This window comes from Heptranchias perlo, chromosome 2 (assembly GCF_035084215.1).
Source record: "Heptranchias perlo isolate sHepPer1 chromosome 2, sHepPer1.hap1, whole genome shotgun sequence".
NCBI classification, from domain to species: Eukaryota; Metazoa; Chordata; class Chondrichthyes; order Hexanchiformes; family Hexanchidae; genus Heptranchias; species Heptranchias perlo.
The window spans coordinates 77,765,292-77,782,705 of NC_090326.1; the positions used below are offsets into that span (position 1 = coordinate 77,765,292).

Genomic DNA, 17,414 nt, shown 5'->3' on the forward strand with positions numbered 1-17,414 from the left:
GTCCTAGTCATATCTGTTAACACTATTATATTACACATCCATAGAAATTTGTACATCTAACTCAAATTTTTATTCACAATACTTTTACATGCAGTATATACAAACCTGCCTCTTGTCCTTTTGGCAGCCTTACTCATTTTGATCCTCCTTCTGACTTTTCTTGTTTTTCTTTTATCTTCCCTACATGCCTTGTCCTTTCTGCTTTCCCCACCATATTACTTTAAACCTTCATTCACATCAATTGTTACTCTCCCAACGAATACATAGATCTCAGCCTTGCTCAGATTAAACACGTCTATCCTGTACAGGAAAATGCTGCCCCAATACTGGTCCCAATAGCCCAGGAATATGAACCCTTCCCTCCCACATCATCGCTCCAGCCACAATTTTAACTCCTTTTACTGTTTCTATACAGACTGATGTATCACACTGGGAGTAACCCATGAGGACCTGATCTTTAAACTATCTCCTAATTGCTAAAAATGCCTTTGCAGGTCCTCACTTCTATTTTTTTTCCTATATCATTGGTCCTAACAACCACAACTTCTGACTGTTCTCCTTCACTCTCCATGATATCACTGCATTAAAGTACTTTCAAACTTGATCATTAACACCCACAAGGCAGTGTTTCCTTTGTACTCCCAGCCTTCGTCTGGAAGTCTTCCTTCATTCACATCGTTACAAGCATTCAGCCCAAAAGAATCCTTCCACCTAATGTGGAACAGCACTTCATCTTTTGATTAGGCACTTTACAGCCTTGCAGCCTCAACATAGGAACATAAGAAATAGGAGCAGGAGTAGGCCATCCCACCCCTCCTGCCCTACACCCTATTACAGATCTTTCCCTTTGTTTTTTCCTCCTTCCCCCTCCCTTTTCCCTTGCTCTGTACTTGGTTAAAAACTGTTAATCTCTAACTTCTTCCAGTTCTGATGAAAAGTCATCAACCTGAAACGTTAACACTGTTTCTCTCTCCCCACATACTGCCTGACCTGCTGAGTATTTCCAGCATTTCTGTTCCTATTTCTTCCACCTAATGTACTTGGCAGTTGAATGTAGATGTCATAAGACCCACTTTGGGCTTTGGGTGTTCACTGCATATCATCTTAACAATTGCAATTTCTCTCCCTTCTTTTACCCTCCTTGCAGCAAAGGACAGCTGTTCCAACAAAGCTTCAGAAATACTGGGTTAAATTCTCCACATGCTGATAACGTATGGGTAGGAAATATAACCTGCAGAATAAAGAGGAGCTCTGATGTGCTGCCAACAGCTCAGTTAACCAGCTACTTTATTTTTAGTGTTATGGGTCAAGGTTGGGAGTTGAATGCATATTACTAAGTTGAGTTGAGAGTCCTGGATGTCCACAGACTCATCTAAAATATACCTTGGAGGAGGGGGTGGTGGTGGTGAGCAGAAGGAGAAAAACATACAAACACTAAGACAGGACACAACACTTCCAATAAAATATAAAAAAGAACAACTTTACAATTTAAAATGTAGATTAACAATTTTGCATCAACACAGAGCCAACCCATCCATAACATAATCACTAGCACAATGCACTGACATATTTTAAAGTAACTGTAGCTAAAATTAACATCCTTATTTCAAATCACACAAAGTATGTAATATCACAACTAAAACAAATCACATAACAAAAATACAAATACTGGAATTTTTGAGATACTAAAATATTTCTCTGTGTAAACTTTGTTGGAAGAGTGAAAGCTCCCAATTTCCTCCTTTCACTTGTGTTTCCATGTTTCAGGTCAAATATCTAAAGATCTAGCAATAGGCAATAAGTTACATAACAGTTCTAGTAGCAACAGCGTATGCACAAAAGGTTTCATTTTATCACAAATCTGCATTTCTAAAACTTTTAAAAACATCAGCAGAAATAATCTGATCTGGCAAAGGAGGTTTTAATACAACTATCAATATTGAGGGCATTTAATGGAGCCCATAAGATGGCTGAATAACCTCATTAAATTGATTGTAGGAATGCAAGTCCTTACATACTGCTTTGCCTTCATTTCAGTGGGGAAATATGCTGCTGTGGAGTTATGCAATAAAAGCAGAGTAGAGTGAGAGATGAAGCTACAGTCTATTCCACTCAAGTGTATAACATTGTAGAATCCCAAATTCGTTTCAATTAACATCCAATGAGGAGACTAAAAATTCTTTTAAAAGTTGGCACCACCTGAGAGGTAGACGTGGGTAGGTCATGTGCTCTGACTCAGGAGCAAAACATTTTTTTAAAATTTAACTCATTTCTATGGTGAAGTTTATACTGGTTTTTTTTTAATCTGTAGAATTAATCGTTGGAAAAAAAAACAGCAATGACAGCCTTGCTACAACATTAAGATCTTCAGCATCACACCATCAGTCAACAAGTGAAGGGGAGTAGTGACTAGGGCTCAGCTTACAATTCTACAGGGAACAGCTACCAGAGACTAATGAAGTAAATGAATGTTACATTGGTGAGGGCACCTAGTAAGAGCTGAAGATTAATTCTTGCGATATACACTGTGTCAGACTGGGAAGGGAAATAACATAAGTAATTTAAATAACTAGTAGGGGTGACAGGTTCTGGTATTAATTTTTGGTGTTGCAAGGGCACAGTCAGCCAACTATATTGCACGTTACATCTAAGAGAATCCCAAATCATAATTATGAAAATAATTATAGTAATATAAAAGGTTAGTGTGCACTGGGGAAAGGAATGATCTAGGTTCAAATCCCACATATTGCTTTCTCCTTCCTCCCCAGGAAAAACAAACAATAGCTGTCATTACTTGGTCAGGTTATTCACCACAGAACTAAGTGAAAAAAAAGGGAGAAATTAAAGACATGCTAGGACCCCATCCAGCACTGATGTTAATAACCTTAATTGGCTGGCCACAGTAGCTTTGACACAGATTGTGGAAATGTCAGTGGTCGCTCAACTCACCTCGCAGCACATCTGATAAGTAGTGCAAGAGGATAAAGTGAGCAATACATACTCGCACCATAGAAAATATAAATAGCAGAGACACTACTACTGTCATCGTCAACTGGGTATACTTGAGTGTTCGCTTGGTGTGTCTGCTTCAACTACTTTCATTGCAGTAAATTCACTAGAATTACCCAAAACCAATTTAATGTTGAATGATGCAGTGTAATGCTGAAGGTAGATATGCTGGAATAAAACACAAAATGGTGACAATTCCAGGTTGGTGGGATGGGGCTATATCAAGTTTCTATATTCTTTTCAAATGTGTAACGGCATAAGAACACAATATACTTTAGGGATAGACTGAAGCTGTGTGTTAACCCTTTCAACACACAGTAGCCATGTCAAACTCAAAGACCATACTCCATTAATCTGCATCTATTACAGAGACAATAATTTATATATCATCCTGATGCAAAGCTTCAGTTGATACATACAACAGAAGCAGAATTAACAAATAACTTTGCGACCAGTTACAGCTTTGAAATCTGAAAAAAAAACACTTTACTTTGCATCGAAAAGCTTAAGACCAGAATACATGTCTGTAAACTAGATATTTGAAGGCAAAAATGAAAAGGGTTTTCCTTGCAACTTATTTTCTTTCACTTGATATGTATGGGTACAAAGACCATTTGTAAAAAGTTAGAAAAATTTAAATAAATTACATTTATAAGAACACTTTCCCTTCAGTTATTTATATAAAAAGCCAAAATAGTGTCCTATAAACAGAACCTACGAAGAATATAAAGGTATGAGATACAGAGCTTTCCTGCCTCTGCATCTGATGTATTCTGCAAAATTTGATAGTTATTCAATTCTTTACTTATTCACACATCAAAAAAAGGATTAATCTTCAATTTATTAGTATACCCAATTAACCGGGACCCACTGTGGCTCTATAAAGAGCTTTTCTATTGCAGTCTGTAACTTCTGAAAAGCTTTGTCCAAGTTATCATTGACAATGGTCAAATCAAAGTAGTGGCTGTATGCTCGTTGAATTCGAGCACTTTCATCAACTGTCTTTTTCAAGTCTGTGTCCTGTAAGTAAATAAATAAATAATTGATACAAACAGAATGCCTCTTCTACATGTACAGTCTGAACTCAGTTAAAACATTTACCAGTATTAGAATAAACAGGAAGGAACGGCATGGAGGAGATGAACTATGCTGAAGACAGGCACGAAGAGACAAGGCCACAGAAACAAATATAGAAACAAAGGAGGGGAAGATGATAACGAGGAAAAGTAAAGCTAGAAAGTCAGGAACTGAGGAAAATCAGGAAAAAAAATTCATGGCACAACTTGATAACCAAAGATTAGTAAATTGTTAAAGCTAACTGATGATTGCAAGAGGATTTGAATACAGGAGCAAGGATGTCTTACTGCAGTTATACAGCGCCTTGGTGAGACCACACCTGGAGTATTGTGCGCAGTTTCAGTCTCCTTACCTAAGAAAGGATATGCTTGCCATAGAGGGAGTGCAGCGAAGGTTCACCAGACTGATTCCTGGGATGGCAGGACTATCATATGAGGAGAGATTGGGTCGACTCGGCCTGTATTCACATGCGTTTAGAAGAATGAGCGGGGATCTCATTGAAACATATAAAATTCTGACAGGGCTAGACAGACTGGATGCAGGGAGGATGTTTCCCCTGGCTGGGGGGTCCAGAACGAGGGGCCACAGTCTCAGGTTACGGGGTAGGACATTTAGGACTGCGATGAGGAGAAATTTTTTCACTCAGAGGGTGATGAACCTGTGGAATACTCTACCACAGAAGGCTGTGGAGGCCAAGTCACTGAATATATTTAAGGAGCTAGATAGATTTCTAGACACAAAAGGCAGCAAGAGGTATGGGGAGAGCGCGGGAATATGGTATTGAGATAGAGGATCAGCCATGATCATACTGAATGGTGGAGCAGGCTCGAAGGGCCAAATGGCCTACTCCTGCTCCTATTTTCTGTGTTAACTTTCCAATAGAAACATAAAGTACTATTCCAAGTACTTCATTACAGGGACTGCAGCAGTTCAAGGCAGCAGCTCATCACTACCTTCTCAAGGGCAATTAGGGATGGGCAATAAATGCTGGCCTTGCCAGTGACGCCCACATCCCATGAATGAATACATTTTTTAAAAATTGCAATATTAATAGTATTACTTGATAATTTTTTTAAATTCGTTCATGGGATGTGCGAGGCCAGCATTTATTGCCCATCCCTAATTGCCCTTGAGAAGGTGGTGGTGAGCCGCCTTCTTGAACCGCTGCAGTCCGTTTGGTGAAGGTTCTCCCACAGTGCTGTTAGGAAGGGAGTTCCAGGATTTTGACCCAGCGACGATGAAGGAACGGCGATACATTTCCAAGTTGGGATGGTGTGTGACTTGGAGGGGAACGTGCAGGTGGTGTTGTTCCCATGTACCTGCTGCTCTTATCCTTCTAGGTGGTAGAGGTCGCGGGTTTGGGAGGTGCTGTCGAAGAAGCCTTGGCGAGTTGCTGCAGTGCATCCTGTGGATGGTACACACTGCAGCCATTGTGCGCCGGTGGTGAAGGGAGTGAATGTTTAGGGTGGTGGATGGGGTACCAATCAAGCAGGCTGCTTTGTCCTGGATGGTGTAGAGGTCTTGAGTGTTGTTGGTTGCAATAAATATAAATTGAGTACCAGCAAATAGTATCTTCTACATTAGCCATACATGTGAAAAGACAGTGTTAAGACCAATATTCTAGAACTCAAAGCTGTGAAAATTTAAGGGCCCCTTACTGTCAGAAGTTTAGTTGTAATTCCAGCATCAATTACAGCTTTGTGCATGGCACGTAGTGTTTCTAATTCAGGAGCAGCAACAAACACAATATACGGCATAAATTCAGCTGTCTTCAGTATCTTCAGAGCCTGCAAGCAAGACAGATATACTAAGGAAGTCTGTACTAGCAGTTTGACATAACCAAATATTAGAAACACACTAAAATATAGATAACAAAGCATGGGATCAGTGACTCCTGAGCCATGCAAACCAGAGGGCCTCACTCCAATATCCAGTTCATGCTGAGTTAGCTGATTTCAAGAGCTGTGACAAGAGGGGTAGCTCCAATTTACTTCAATATCTCTGCTCCAGGGAAAGGAGGGAGGGGGGAAAATCAGCCTGGGCTATTGTGCCTAATTGCTAACCAGTAACTCTGTCAATTGATTGAGGACAGAATCTGGATCAGCTGTGATGCCTTCCATGATCAAACAGCCTGCCAACACTCATTGGCTAGGTTCACGCATGAAGAACAGCTACTTGGGAGAGGTACTGGTGCCAATAGAACCCTGTTCCAGCAGGACTCAATGTCTTGAAAAGAAAAGAAGTGGGGGAGGGGGGAGGGGGGAGCACTGGGTTGAGAAAAGGTAATTCTGTCCACTAATCCCACTTCATCTACATAATTCCTCACCTTCTGTTCATGAACGTATTTCAACCCATTCCATCTCTAAAGGAAAGGTCTGAAAAAAATTCTCCCTGCTTACTCAAGTATACCCAAAATGACAGAATTTCTAACCAACGTTACATCCTCTACTTTGAGCACCCCTTTCATAGAACATTTTCTGTTCAGTTCTGTTATCGAACCATTTAATTATCATTTAAAAATACATCATTGGCTGATATCTGTATGAGCATAACAATTGAATGATGGGGACGTACAGGAACGAACTGAAGATTGCTAAATTAATTAAATGAAAAGGGAAGTCGTAGTTTAGGCTGAAATACATTAAAGGAACAGACATCCTATTGAGATGTTGGTCTTGCATCATGGTATATACAGTATAGTGGAAAACCAAAGTAATATCTGCATTCTGATCAACTTGACAATTAAAGATCTCAACTTAAGCTAATTGAAATTAATTTTTTGTAGGGGTGGAAAACAGGGAGAACGATATAAAACGCTGCAAAAATGTCTAGCTTCTAAAAGCATAGTTGTATTATGCTAAATTCAAATTCCTGGGTTGTACTGAGCAGTCTTCTGTCACTATGCAATTAATTTGGAAAATCTCATTAGTAAATTGCCTAATTCATGACCTGTTGTGTTACTGTACCTGTGGATTAATATCCAAAATGCACATTCTTCCCGTACTAACAACTTCATGGATTGAGTCAATTTTTGTCCCATAGAGATTTCCTTCATATTCCCCATGTTCCAGGTATCTGCTGCCCTTTATGTCCATTTCCATTTCCACTCTTGACTCAAATCTGTAAGCATGTCCATTCTGTTCATCATCTCTCGGTTTTCTTGAAGTAACTGCAGTAAAGCAACAAAATTTTAAAATGCTTCAAACAATCAAATTTTTATTTCAACTCTACAAAGCCATTCACAAATGCAATTTTTCTGTAGATTATTCTTGACGAGTATCTATAGTTATGGAATGTTTTAGAAGTAAATATTGAAGATTCATAAGGGCCTTGAAAAATGTTCCAGAGACCAAATGAAGGGGAAAAAAAATAAATAGTTGAACTCTTAACCACTAAACCTCAAAATATTTTTGATACCTTCATGTTCTTAATGACTTGCATTTCTGAGAATAATTTCTGTACTTTTTAATATTCAAAGGCTACTTTAAAAAGCAGCAGTATGACTCATGAGGAGCTCATGGACTTCTTTATCACTATGATTTAAATCATGATTCAGCTGCCTCTGCTGCTTCCCCCCTTCCCTTAGCCAACCAAAGCAAACCTCCCCCAAGGCTTCCTCCTGTCCTAGCCCTGAACCAGAGTCTTAATTCAAGTTGCTTTCCCCATATATCTCCTCCAACCTCATCTTATCCATGAGACCTACCTCCTGCTCTTTTGATCCCATTCTCACTAAACTGCTGACCATCCAACTTTGCTTCTTGGTCCCCATGCTTGCTGACATTGTAAATGATTCCCTCTCCTCAGGTACTGTCCTTCTCCCTTTCATCAACACCCACCACAATCCCTCTGTCTTTGCAAACTACCATCCCATCTCCAACCTCCTTTTCCTCTCCAAAGTCTCGAATGTGTCATTTCCTATTTCCGTACCCATCTTTCCTGCAACTCCATGTTTGAATGTCTCCAATCAGGTTTCTGCCTCTATCGCAGTTCTGAAACAGCCCTAATCAAAGTCACAAATGATATCCTCTGTGACTGTGATGTTGAAGCACGATCCCTCCTGGACCTCTATGGAGCTTTTGACATGGTCCGGCCTCCTCCAACACCTCCTCCTTCATTGTCCAGCTCAGTTAGACTGCCCTCACTTGATTCCACTCTTACTTATCCAATCGTAGCTACAGCATCTCCAGCAATGGCTTTTCTTCCTGCCCCACACAGTTGCCTCTGGAGTCTCCCAAGGATTTATCCTTGGCTCTCTCCTCTTCCTCATCTACATGCTGCCTCTTGGTAACATCAAAAGACATGAAGTCAGGTTCTGCGTGTACGTTGAAAACATGCAGCGCTACCTCTCCACCACCTCTCTCGAACCATTCACTGCCTCTGCACTGTCAGATTGCTTGCCTGACATCCAGTCTTGGATGAGCCTCAATTTCCTTCAGTTAAGCACCGGCAAAACTGAGGCCATTGCCTTTAGTCTCTGCTACAAAATCCGTACCCTTAAAATCCATCTCTTTGACCAAGCTTAACAGCTCCTTGTATGGCTCGGCATCCATTTTGTCTGATTACACCTCTGAAGTCCTTTGGGATGGTTTCTATGTTAAAATACACTTTATAAATGCTAGTTATTGTTAAATTGCAACTCACTAATGTATTTGTAGACAGAAAGTGCAGCCTTCCCATATTTATCATAAATTATCCAGATTACACTTCCAGATTAATCTATACAGAAATTAAATTTTGTTAGCTCAGAATGCATGATAATTTTTCAAAAATATAATTTTCTGGTTTTGTCAAATCTAATGATACTTGTAGACATTAGACCATTCCAGTACCGATTCTGCCAAGTTATGAAACAACCATAAAGATTCCCCTGTGGGGATCTGAGGATGATAACCTGCTTAAGCCTAAAAGTAATATTTTTGAAAGTATAACTTTCCTATTCGTTATGGCTGAGAAACAATTGCTCAAGATATAAAAATTTCAATTTATGTAACTTTACAGCCACTTTCAATAGTCCTTGGGTAGGTCAGAAATTTCCCACAGGGATGATGTTCCAATTGTTAAATACATATTAAAACCTGAACATTTTGGATCATTGAGATCACCTAATAAGTATACAGACCAGGAAGGGCCCAAGTTAAATCCCTGGTTTATGCAGAGTTAGCTGATCATCATCATGGGAAAGGTGGGGGGTGGGGCTACAAGTGTCCTCATCATCCCAGATTTGAGGAGGCAGGTGGGGTGGGAGGGTTGCCCTTCTCATCATTATCCAGCTGGAAGCGTGGATGCTGGGAGAGGACAGATCAGACTCGGATATGAGATTGCATACAGTTGAATAGCCTGTCATTCATTATGGAGGCTCATGCATGAATGCTGGACACTAGGATTAGATACTGAAGGGCAACGTTCACCCATGGAACCATACCCATCTTCAGGAAATAAAAGGGGAGAAATAGCAAGGAAAAAGAATTGAGGACTTATGACCTGTATCCCAAATGCAAGGAAGTGCTCAGAAACTTTCTTTCAAACTCCTGTCTTTGTAGCTTTGTTCAGCATTATTTACTAAAACTAGGCTAAAGATGACAGTCATTTGTCACTAGAAGTTTCTCTTGCAAATCTCTTAGTATTTGGACTTAAAAAGTTTTTGAACTTTCTACAGAGTTCTGCATTTTAAAAAAACTGGTGTGTAAAAAAAACACCTTTGCAGATTTAAATTTTGACATCCTCAGTGCTTTGAAGCCCCAACATATTGCACAGAGTAGATGGACAGAGGTAGTCAGAGATTCAGTCCTTGCTGACTTTGTGGTCTCAGCCACAAAATTATGGTGAAGCCCTCAGCAAAGACCTTCTACCTTAGTCATCTTGCACCACTCTTGCAACTCACGGTGGACAGCTCCCCAGCAGCAGTGGCCTGGATACTGGTCACTGGGTGTTTTGACAACGGGAGAGCACTCAAAATAGGGAAGGGGAGAGAGAAGAAATCTCATCCCCAAACAAAAAACACAAATTCTGCCAGTTGCAAAAAACTTACATGGGACTGTTGTTCCAAATCGCATGGGATTCATTACGATGAGCCTGTTTTTTAAACTCCGTCGTCCCACACCTTGAGCTCCTATCAACACCAGGGTCTTCCTCTGGAAAGGTGGCATCCTGGCTACTTCCTCATAGATCATGATTTCATGTCGATCAAACTCTTGGTGTTAATCCAGCAAAAATATTAGAAACAAATATTCTTCACAATGTACAATTCTAACAACATGGAGGGCATTTTAATCAGTCTGGTTTAATCAGTCAACTAGAATTAAAATTCAAAACAAAAGAATTACTTCATGCAACTAAAACCATACTGATTGTATAATGAAGTTAACAACTTGTAAGTTCTTTGCATCAAGATGCAGTCCTTTGAAACAAAAGACTGAATAAAATCACCCAAGTTGCATTAGCTTGCCTCAGTTGACCAGAGTCAGAAAGTTGTGGGTAAATTTAAGCCAGATATCAGGGCATGAGCACATAATCTAGGCTCACACTTCAGTGCAGGACTGAGAGAGTGCTGTATTGCCAGAGATACTATCCTTTGGATGAGGCATTAAAGCGAGGCCCGATCCGCCTTTCAAAGATGAAAACCTAAATGTATCGGGTCTTTTCTCATAACTCAATTCTCTGACGGTAGAGATCAATCTTGTGGCTCTTCTCTGAATTGCCTCACAGTCTTGAATGTTTGACTTGTGTTTCAGTGATACAGTACTTAAAGTATAGTCTGAGGTGGTCTAGTGTCAGCCCTGGCTCAGTGATAGCATTCTTAACTGCAAATCAGAAGGTTATTGGTTCAAGCCCCACTCCAGAGATTTGAACACAACCTAGGCTGACATTTCAGTGCATTACTGAGGGAATGCTGCCCTATCAGATCGTAAAAGATCCCATGGCACTATTCAAAGAGTAGCAGGAGAGTTCTCCCAGTGTCCTGGCCAACATTTATGCCTTAACCAACATCACTTAAACAAAAAATTATCTGGTCATTTATTTCATTGCTGTTTGTGAGGCCTTGCTGTATGCAAATTGCCTGCCACATCTCCTTACATTACAAGTGACTACACTTCAAAAGTACTGCATCGGCTGTGAAACTCTGAGATTGGCTGAGGTTGTGAAAGGCACTATATAAATGCAAGTTCTTTCTTTGACAAAAGCTCCATACAGTTTAAGCAGGACTTCCTCTGAATTGTACTGCACTGTTTTGGCTAGACAGTTAAACATTCTATTTACTTTGCTGATTGCTGTTCCACTGCATTTGAGCATGTTGAATGTCGAGTCTAAGACCCTTAGACTATTGCTCCAAGTTTTGATCTTGCCTTAGCTATTCTCTTGGGTACAGCAGTGCTGGTCACTCCCATAAGCAGTCTAACTGTCTTGCATTTAAGAATGTGCCTAACTGCCCAATATTTAACTATATGATAGCATAACCTAGAGGTGTAACAATAATAACCCCTTATGATTTGAACTAGATATTCGTGTTCTTTGCACATGTGCTTCTTCAATCTCTTTGGAGCTGGACTGAGAAAATGGTAGTGTAGTGGTTATGTTACTGGACTAGTAATCCAAAGGCATGTTCTAACAAACCAGACAACGTGAGTTCATATCCCACCATGGCTGCTTTGAGAATTGGTATTCAGCTAAACACACATACGCAGAATATAAAAAGCTGGCATTAGTAAAGACAAAGAGACCATGAAGTTATCTGATTGTCTTAAAAAGCCAACTGGTTCACTGATTTTCTTTAGGGAAGGAAACCTGCCCTCCTTAACCAGTCCAGCTTGCAAATAACTCCAGTTCCACACCAAAGTGCCCTCTGAAGTGGCCTAGCAAGCCACTCAATTGTATTGCATTGCTACAAAGAATAAAAATTCCCTAACAGTAACATGGGAGCACCGTCACCACACAGACTGTAGCAGTTCAAGAAGGTGGCCCACTACCACTTTTCCAGAGCAACTAGGAATGGGTAATAAATGCCAGGCTTGCCAGCAATGCCCACATCCCAAGAATTTAAAAAAACACTTGGAAAGACAAGGCCAAAAGCAAATCGTTAAGCTGAGCAACAGTTATGATCAGGTTCAGCTAGTTCAAACCGTACAACAGATCTTGCAATAAATACGACTACAAAATAATGAACACGCCATGCTTCCCCAGATAAGCAAGTCACCTTATTTGACAAACAAAATAACTTCTAACTAGCCTCCTGCACATTATTCTTCAGAGCCTGGACATTTTTTGCCCTCAGTTTTCGGTTTTAAAATCTAACTGACCGTGCAGCCTTTTCTGGACTTGACTGTCAGCCCGTGACTCTGTCCTCTTCTTTAAATCTATCCAGAGAGGAGAGCATATCCCAGACAACAATTGGCAAGTGGCCCGGGTCAAAGAACATCCCAGCACAATGGGCGTGAGGTTTTTAAATAGATTACTAAAACAGGTAAACAAATTACTTATTGTTTGCAATCATTAGAGAAAACTTCTATTAGCATATTAATCACCTTTCATCTAACTGCTTTTCCCCAGAGCTTGTGTGAATACAACTTACTTTAAAATCCCAATATTTAAAACTAATTCCTTTTCCAAATCTTTTCTGTGAAAAAAATTGGTCAGAAAATCTCAATGTGACAGCCATTCAACTTTTTCAACAAGTTTCATAAAGTATGTGTGTTGTCCACTTTTATTTTCCCAAGTACTTTACAAATGTCGAAAATAAAATTCAGCAGCGACTGTTCTGCCCACTTATGTTTTGTCTAACTAATATCTGAACTGCCTCATCTATCCTCTGCTCTCACCAGGCTCACACCATCTACTCGCCCGATCCCCTTCCCAGCTACTCAACTATACCATACCTTACACCAATGCTCACTAACATAGTTAATGGCCTTTGATTCCTCCATCCTCCCTATCATCCCATATGTAACCCCCCCACATCCCCTTGTATGTCCTTGAATGCATCATCCCCACCCTGCTTTATGTTGACCTCTCCCAAAATACTCTGCTTGAACCGTTTTGGTTTGGTTTCTACCCAACTCAACAACACTCGGAATATCCTGGTCAAGGCCAGCAACAACTCCATGGCTCTGGTGTTATCTCTCCTTGTTCTCCTCGACCTCTCTGCACCTTTCACACATTCAACCACTCCATCCTCTTCTCTCCGATCTACCACTGCAGCACCTTGGTTCAATTCCCATTTATCCCAACAAAGCCAGTAAGACTTCTCCTCCCATTCCTATATAGTTACCTTTGGAGTACCCCAATGTCATCTTTAGCCCCCTCATTTACATTACCACTCAACTACATCATTCGTAAGTGTGGGGTCAGGCCGTATACTTATGCTGACACCCAGCTCTACTCCCTAGACACCCTCAACTTTATAACCACTTATGTATTGTCAAAACCTTCTCCAAGTAAACACTGGGAAGACTGAAGCCATCTTAATTGGCTCACGATGAAAATGCCACACCTATGCCCCCTACTATATTCCCTTTCCAGGCTGCACTAGTCAGTACACAACTTCACTAAGGCCATGTACTTCTACCTCCACAACACTGCCTACGTCTGGCCTTATTTCATTCCCGCTGCACTGAAACCCTTAACCAGGCTTTCATCAAACTCCCAGCTCAACTCCTCCAACAACATCCTTGCTGGTGTCTCAAACTCAGACTTTAAACCATGTAATTGTCTCATTCTGAGCCCCATTTGCCCATCACCCTTCTCAGTCTTACTCTCATCTCCCTCCCTAAATCCCTCTGACTTGCTACATCTAGCTACCTTTAAAGGTTTCCTCAAAACCTATCTTTCTCGCTCGCGCTCCCGCTACTACTCCTATGTGAAGTGCCTTTGGGCGTTTACTATTTTAAAGGAGCTTTAAAAATGTAAGCTGTAGCTTATATTTGTGTTTTCCCTATGGAAATTTTTTTTTAAATTAAATGGCACTATCAACTTAAGAAAACTAGTCACATCATTTAGCAGTAATTAAATCCGTTAAATTTCCAAAGAAAAGGGTGAAATACTTAGTTTTTGATCGCCCAATGAAAAACAGTATAACCATTAAAAGCATCTTACCTGCATTTTTGGTTGTGAGGTACATCATCTTTTTCTTCTTTTTACCAGTTATTGTGCCACAAAATGGTCCTGATCAAAGCAGAATTTGAGACAGTGAATTGATGCTTTTTCTATTACGTCCATTTTAGCATGTTACGTTAACTTCAAAAACATTGAACAGCTTACCAGATGAACCTGAAAGATCCCAGTCCTGTTTAACAAAGGCTTTTCTCTTTTCTTCCAACATTTGACTGGGAATTAGGCCTGCACATCCTCCTCCCTTCATATGATAAGCCTGAAATTAAACACAACTACTCCAATTATCTCTCACTAGTCATGAAATTTGCTCATGTCCATCTTACCCTTAGGAAAGGGTAATCCCTTTTATCTTTCCAAGTATACCCTATTGCCTTACATTGGTGCTTTCTGAAGTTACGGAACATGCTCCTAATTCTCAAATGGTCCTTTATCTTGAAAGATCAGGCCTAATCCAGGGTTGCAAATATGGTTTTCAGCATGGCTGTTTCACTAGCGATCTTAATTCCTGCTTTACAGACAACTAAAATCCTGCTCTTGAATGCTTTGGTGAATCATGTCTTCGCCTTTTGACCGGATCAGGCATGGTACACTTTTAAACAAGCTGCCAAATGACCCATCACCAAAAGCTGTAGTTACAGCGATCCAGTTTCCCTTCAATTCAATCAGTCTGTTCTGTAGTTGATGGCTCATCCAGTGACTCATTTTCCATGAACTAATGCCCTTCTTGGGGATGGCCTCTCTTCCATTCTGTGTTTCCTTCATACTAATGGTCTATTAGTCATCATCCAACCTATCCACTCTTGCTGATTATTGCACTCTACATTCAACCACCTTCAGATTATGACACCCTCCATACGCAAAACCTACACCTCTCAGTGCAGTGTCTGAATTAGTATGAGGCAGCTGGATGCTATGTTGGGGAGGGGGATTTGTAGGTTTCTATGGAAGGATGAGCTAGATACATGGAGTAATCTCATATTATATAAAATGTTATTGACTGCCATTTTGTTTTTGCCAAAATTGTAGTAATTACTTTATTCATCCATCCACCTATCCTCCAACACAAACAGCATATGTGATGCTTGTTGACATTTGATATCAGCACAAACAGCCCTAGCCAGCATAAAAAAGGAAAGGGTTCAAATTTGAATAAAAACACTCCATGCTTAAAAAAAACACAAATCCTGGAGTGATTTCTTGGCAGAAATGCAATCTTGTAGTAACTTTTGAACAAAGTCATCTAAACCCCTCAATTGTCTAATCATTGGAGCTCGTTCTCCAACCCTTAACTATAGCTGCATTTATTCAACATTCTTGATGTCAGAATATTTTACAGCACTTCACATTGAACTTAGAGTGCAGTGACTCATGAAGACAAACATAACAGCGATTCTGGGAGGAGGAGGAGGAGGAGAGCTCTGCGAGGGTGGGGACCAATCAAGGAAATGGAACATTTGGAGGGAGGGGTTTGGGGAAATGGGTGCTCAGTGGTGGAGGGCACGGCAGAAGATGCAAGCTGCTTAAGCATCCCAATAGTGGGAATGTTGCTGGGGGTAGGAGGGAAAGAGGAGAGATGATGTTGGAAATGTTGCGGGGCGGGGGGAAAGAGAAAAAGAGATCTTTGGTTTTGTGCTTTTTGGGGTGTTCAACGAGGGAAATGCTACTCACTGTGAGGGGAGGCAGCATCCTGGAAATGATGCCTGAGGCTGTTTCCAAAGGAGTGCCAACAGCAGGAGTGAGGGGCCATGTCCAAGAAAATTCCAGCAAGGAAAAAGAGCAGGCAGGGTCGCAGGCTGCAGTGGGGCTGCTGTGCAAGAAAACTCACGACAACCTGGCTATAAGCGTAGTACAATTTGTGGGGAGCAATGCCACAGGAAATCCACTAGTATACTCAACATAAAAAGCAACGCCATGATAAAACTTTACAACCAAGTTCATATAAATTTATTCATTTAACCATTTGATCCTTAGAGTCCAAAAGTGTCAATAGTATTTTGAGCACTCAACTAGAGTATAAAGTGAAATAAAAGGATATCATGCAAATCAAAAACAATAGTATGCAGCCTTATGCTCCCCTAATTGGTACAATTATTGCAACTGCTATTGTTGATTAAAAACCTATCAAAATTGTTCATGTTTGTAAGAAAAATCCACACTAAAAAAACTGAAACTTGTCTGTAAAATTAAACATTATTCCTAGTATTGTTGTATATTTACCACACAGCAACAACAGCTACGACATATTCACTGTTGCATTTTCCACTTCAAAGGCAGAGTGTAAGGCAGCAGTGCAATCATGATTGGGGATCAAGGCCCTAAATCCAAGTTCATCTGTTTATTAAACGCACCCTCAGTAAAATAACAAAAATCAGGATGAATTATATGAAGGTCCACAAGATACAACATGCATCCCACGAATGGGATGATTAGATTGCTCACAAGTGATGTCACAAGTGCATTCTTGCCCGGACCAAAAATGAATAGAATTATATACCCTGGGTTTTCACAATGTTTTCATACCAGGTCCACACACGACTATAATGCATCCCTCTGTGTCTGGTGCGTATTGAAGCGCTCCCCAAGAACGATCAAGGAAACTGAAGCGCATCTTGAGCGGCCCTACACCATGCTCAATTGTAGACCTGGTAGCGACGTGGTTGTCGTCATATCGACACTGTTGCTTGGTGGTGGGGTTCCTCAGAGGCGTCATGAACCACGTGTGCAGGGGGTATCCCTTGTCCCTGAGGAGCCAGCCCTTGCGGGTGTTTGGTGCATGGAAGAGGGGCGGGATTTTGGACTCCCGGAGCATGAAGGAATCATGGCAGCCGCCAGGGTATCTGGCGCACACGTGAAGGAATCTTTTGCGGTGGTCACAGATGAGCTGAGTGTTGATGGAGTGGTAGTCCTTCCTGTTGATGAACAATCCTGGCTCGTGTGGAGGTGCTCGTATTGCTATATGGGTGCAATCGATTACACCCTGCACCTGGGGAAGCCAGCCACAGCGTGGAATCCCACTGCCCTCTCAGTCTGGCTTTTTTTTTTTATTCGTTCATGGGATGTGGGCGTCGCTAGCATTTATTGCCCATCCCTAATTGCCCTTGAGAAGGTGGTGGTGAGCCGCCTTCCTGAACCGCTGCAGTGCGTGTGGTGAAGGTTCTCCCACAGTGCTGTTAGGAAGGGAGTTCCAGGATTTTAACTCAGCGACGATAAAGGAACGGTGATAT

At 40.9% G+C, this 17,414-nt stretch overlaps 1 protein-coding gene across 2 annotated transcripts in view; it reads right to left on the reverse strand.

Moving 5' to 3' along the window:
- Positions 1-1,461: 1,461 nt before the first annotated feature.
- Positions 1,462-17,414, reverse strand: part of pals2b (protein associated with LIN7 2, MAGUK p55 family member b) — a 114,645-nt gene continuing 98,692 nt past the window's right edge. For both annotated transcript variants that reach the window (XM_068003284.1, XM_068003273.1), the window contains exons 7-12: positions 14,338-14,446; positions 14,173-14,241; positions 10,115-10,276; positions 7,053-7,255; positions 5,745-5,873; positions 1,462-4,029 (exon numbers count right to left, since the gene is read on the reverse strand). In XM_068003284.1, coding sequence (XP_067859385.1) covers positions 3,853-4,029; positions 5,745-5,873; positions 7,053-7,255; positions 10,115-10,276; positions 14,173-14,241; positions 14,338-14,446 — 849 coding nt within the window. In that variant the 3' untranslated portion in view covers positions 1,462-3,852. The remainder of the gene's footprint in view (positions 4,030-5,744; positions 5,874-7,052; positions 7,256-10,114; positions 10,277-14,172; positions 14,242-14,337; positions 14,447-17,414) is intronic.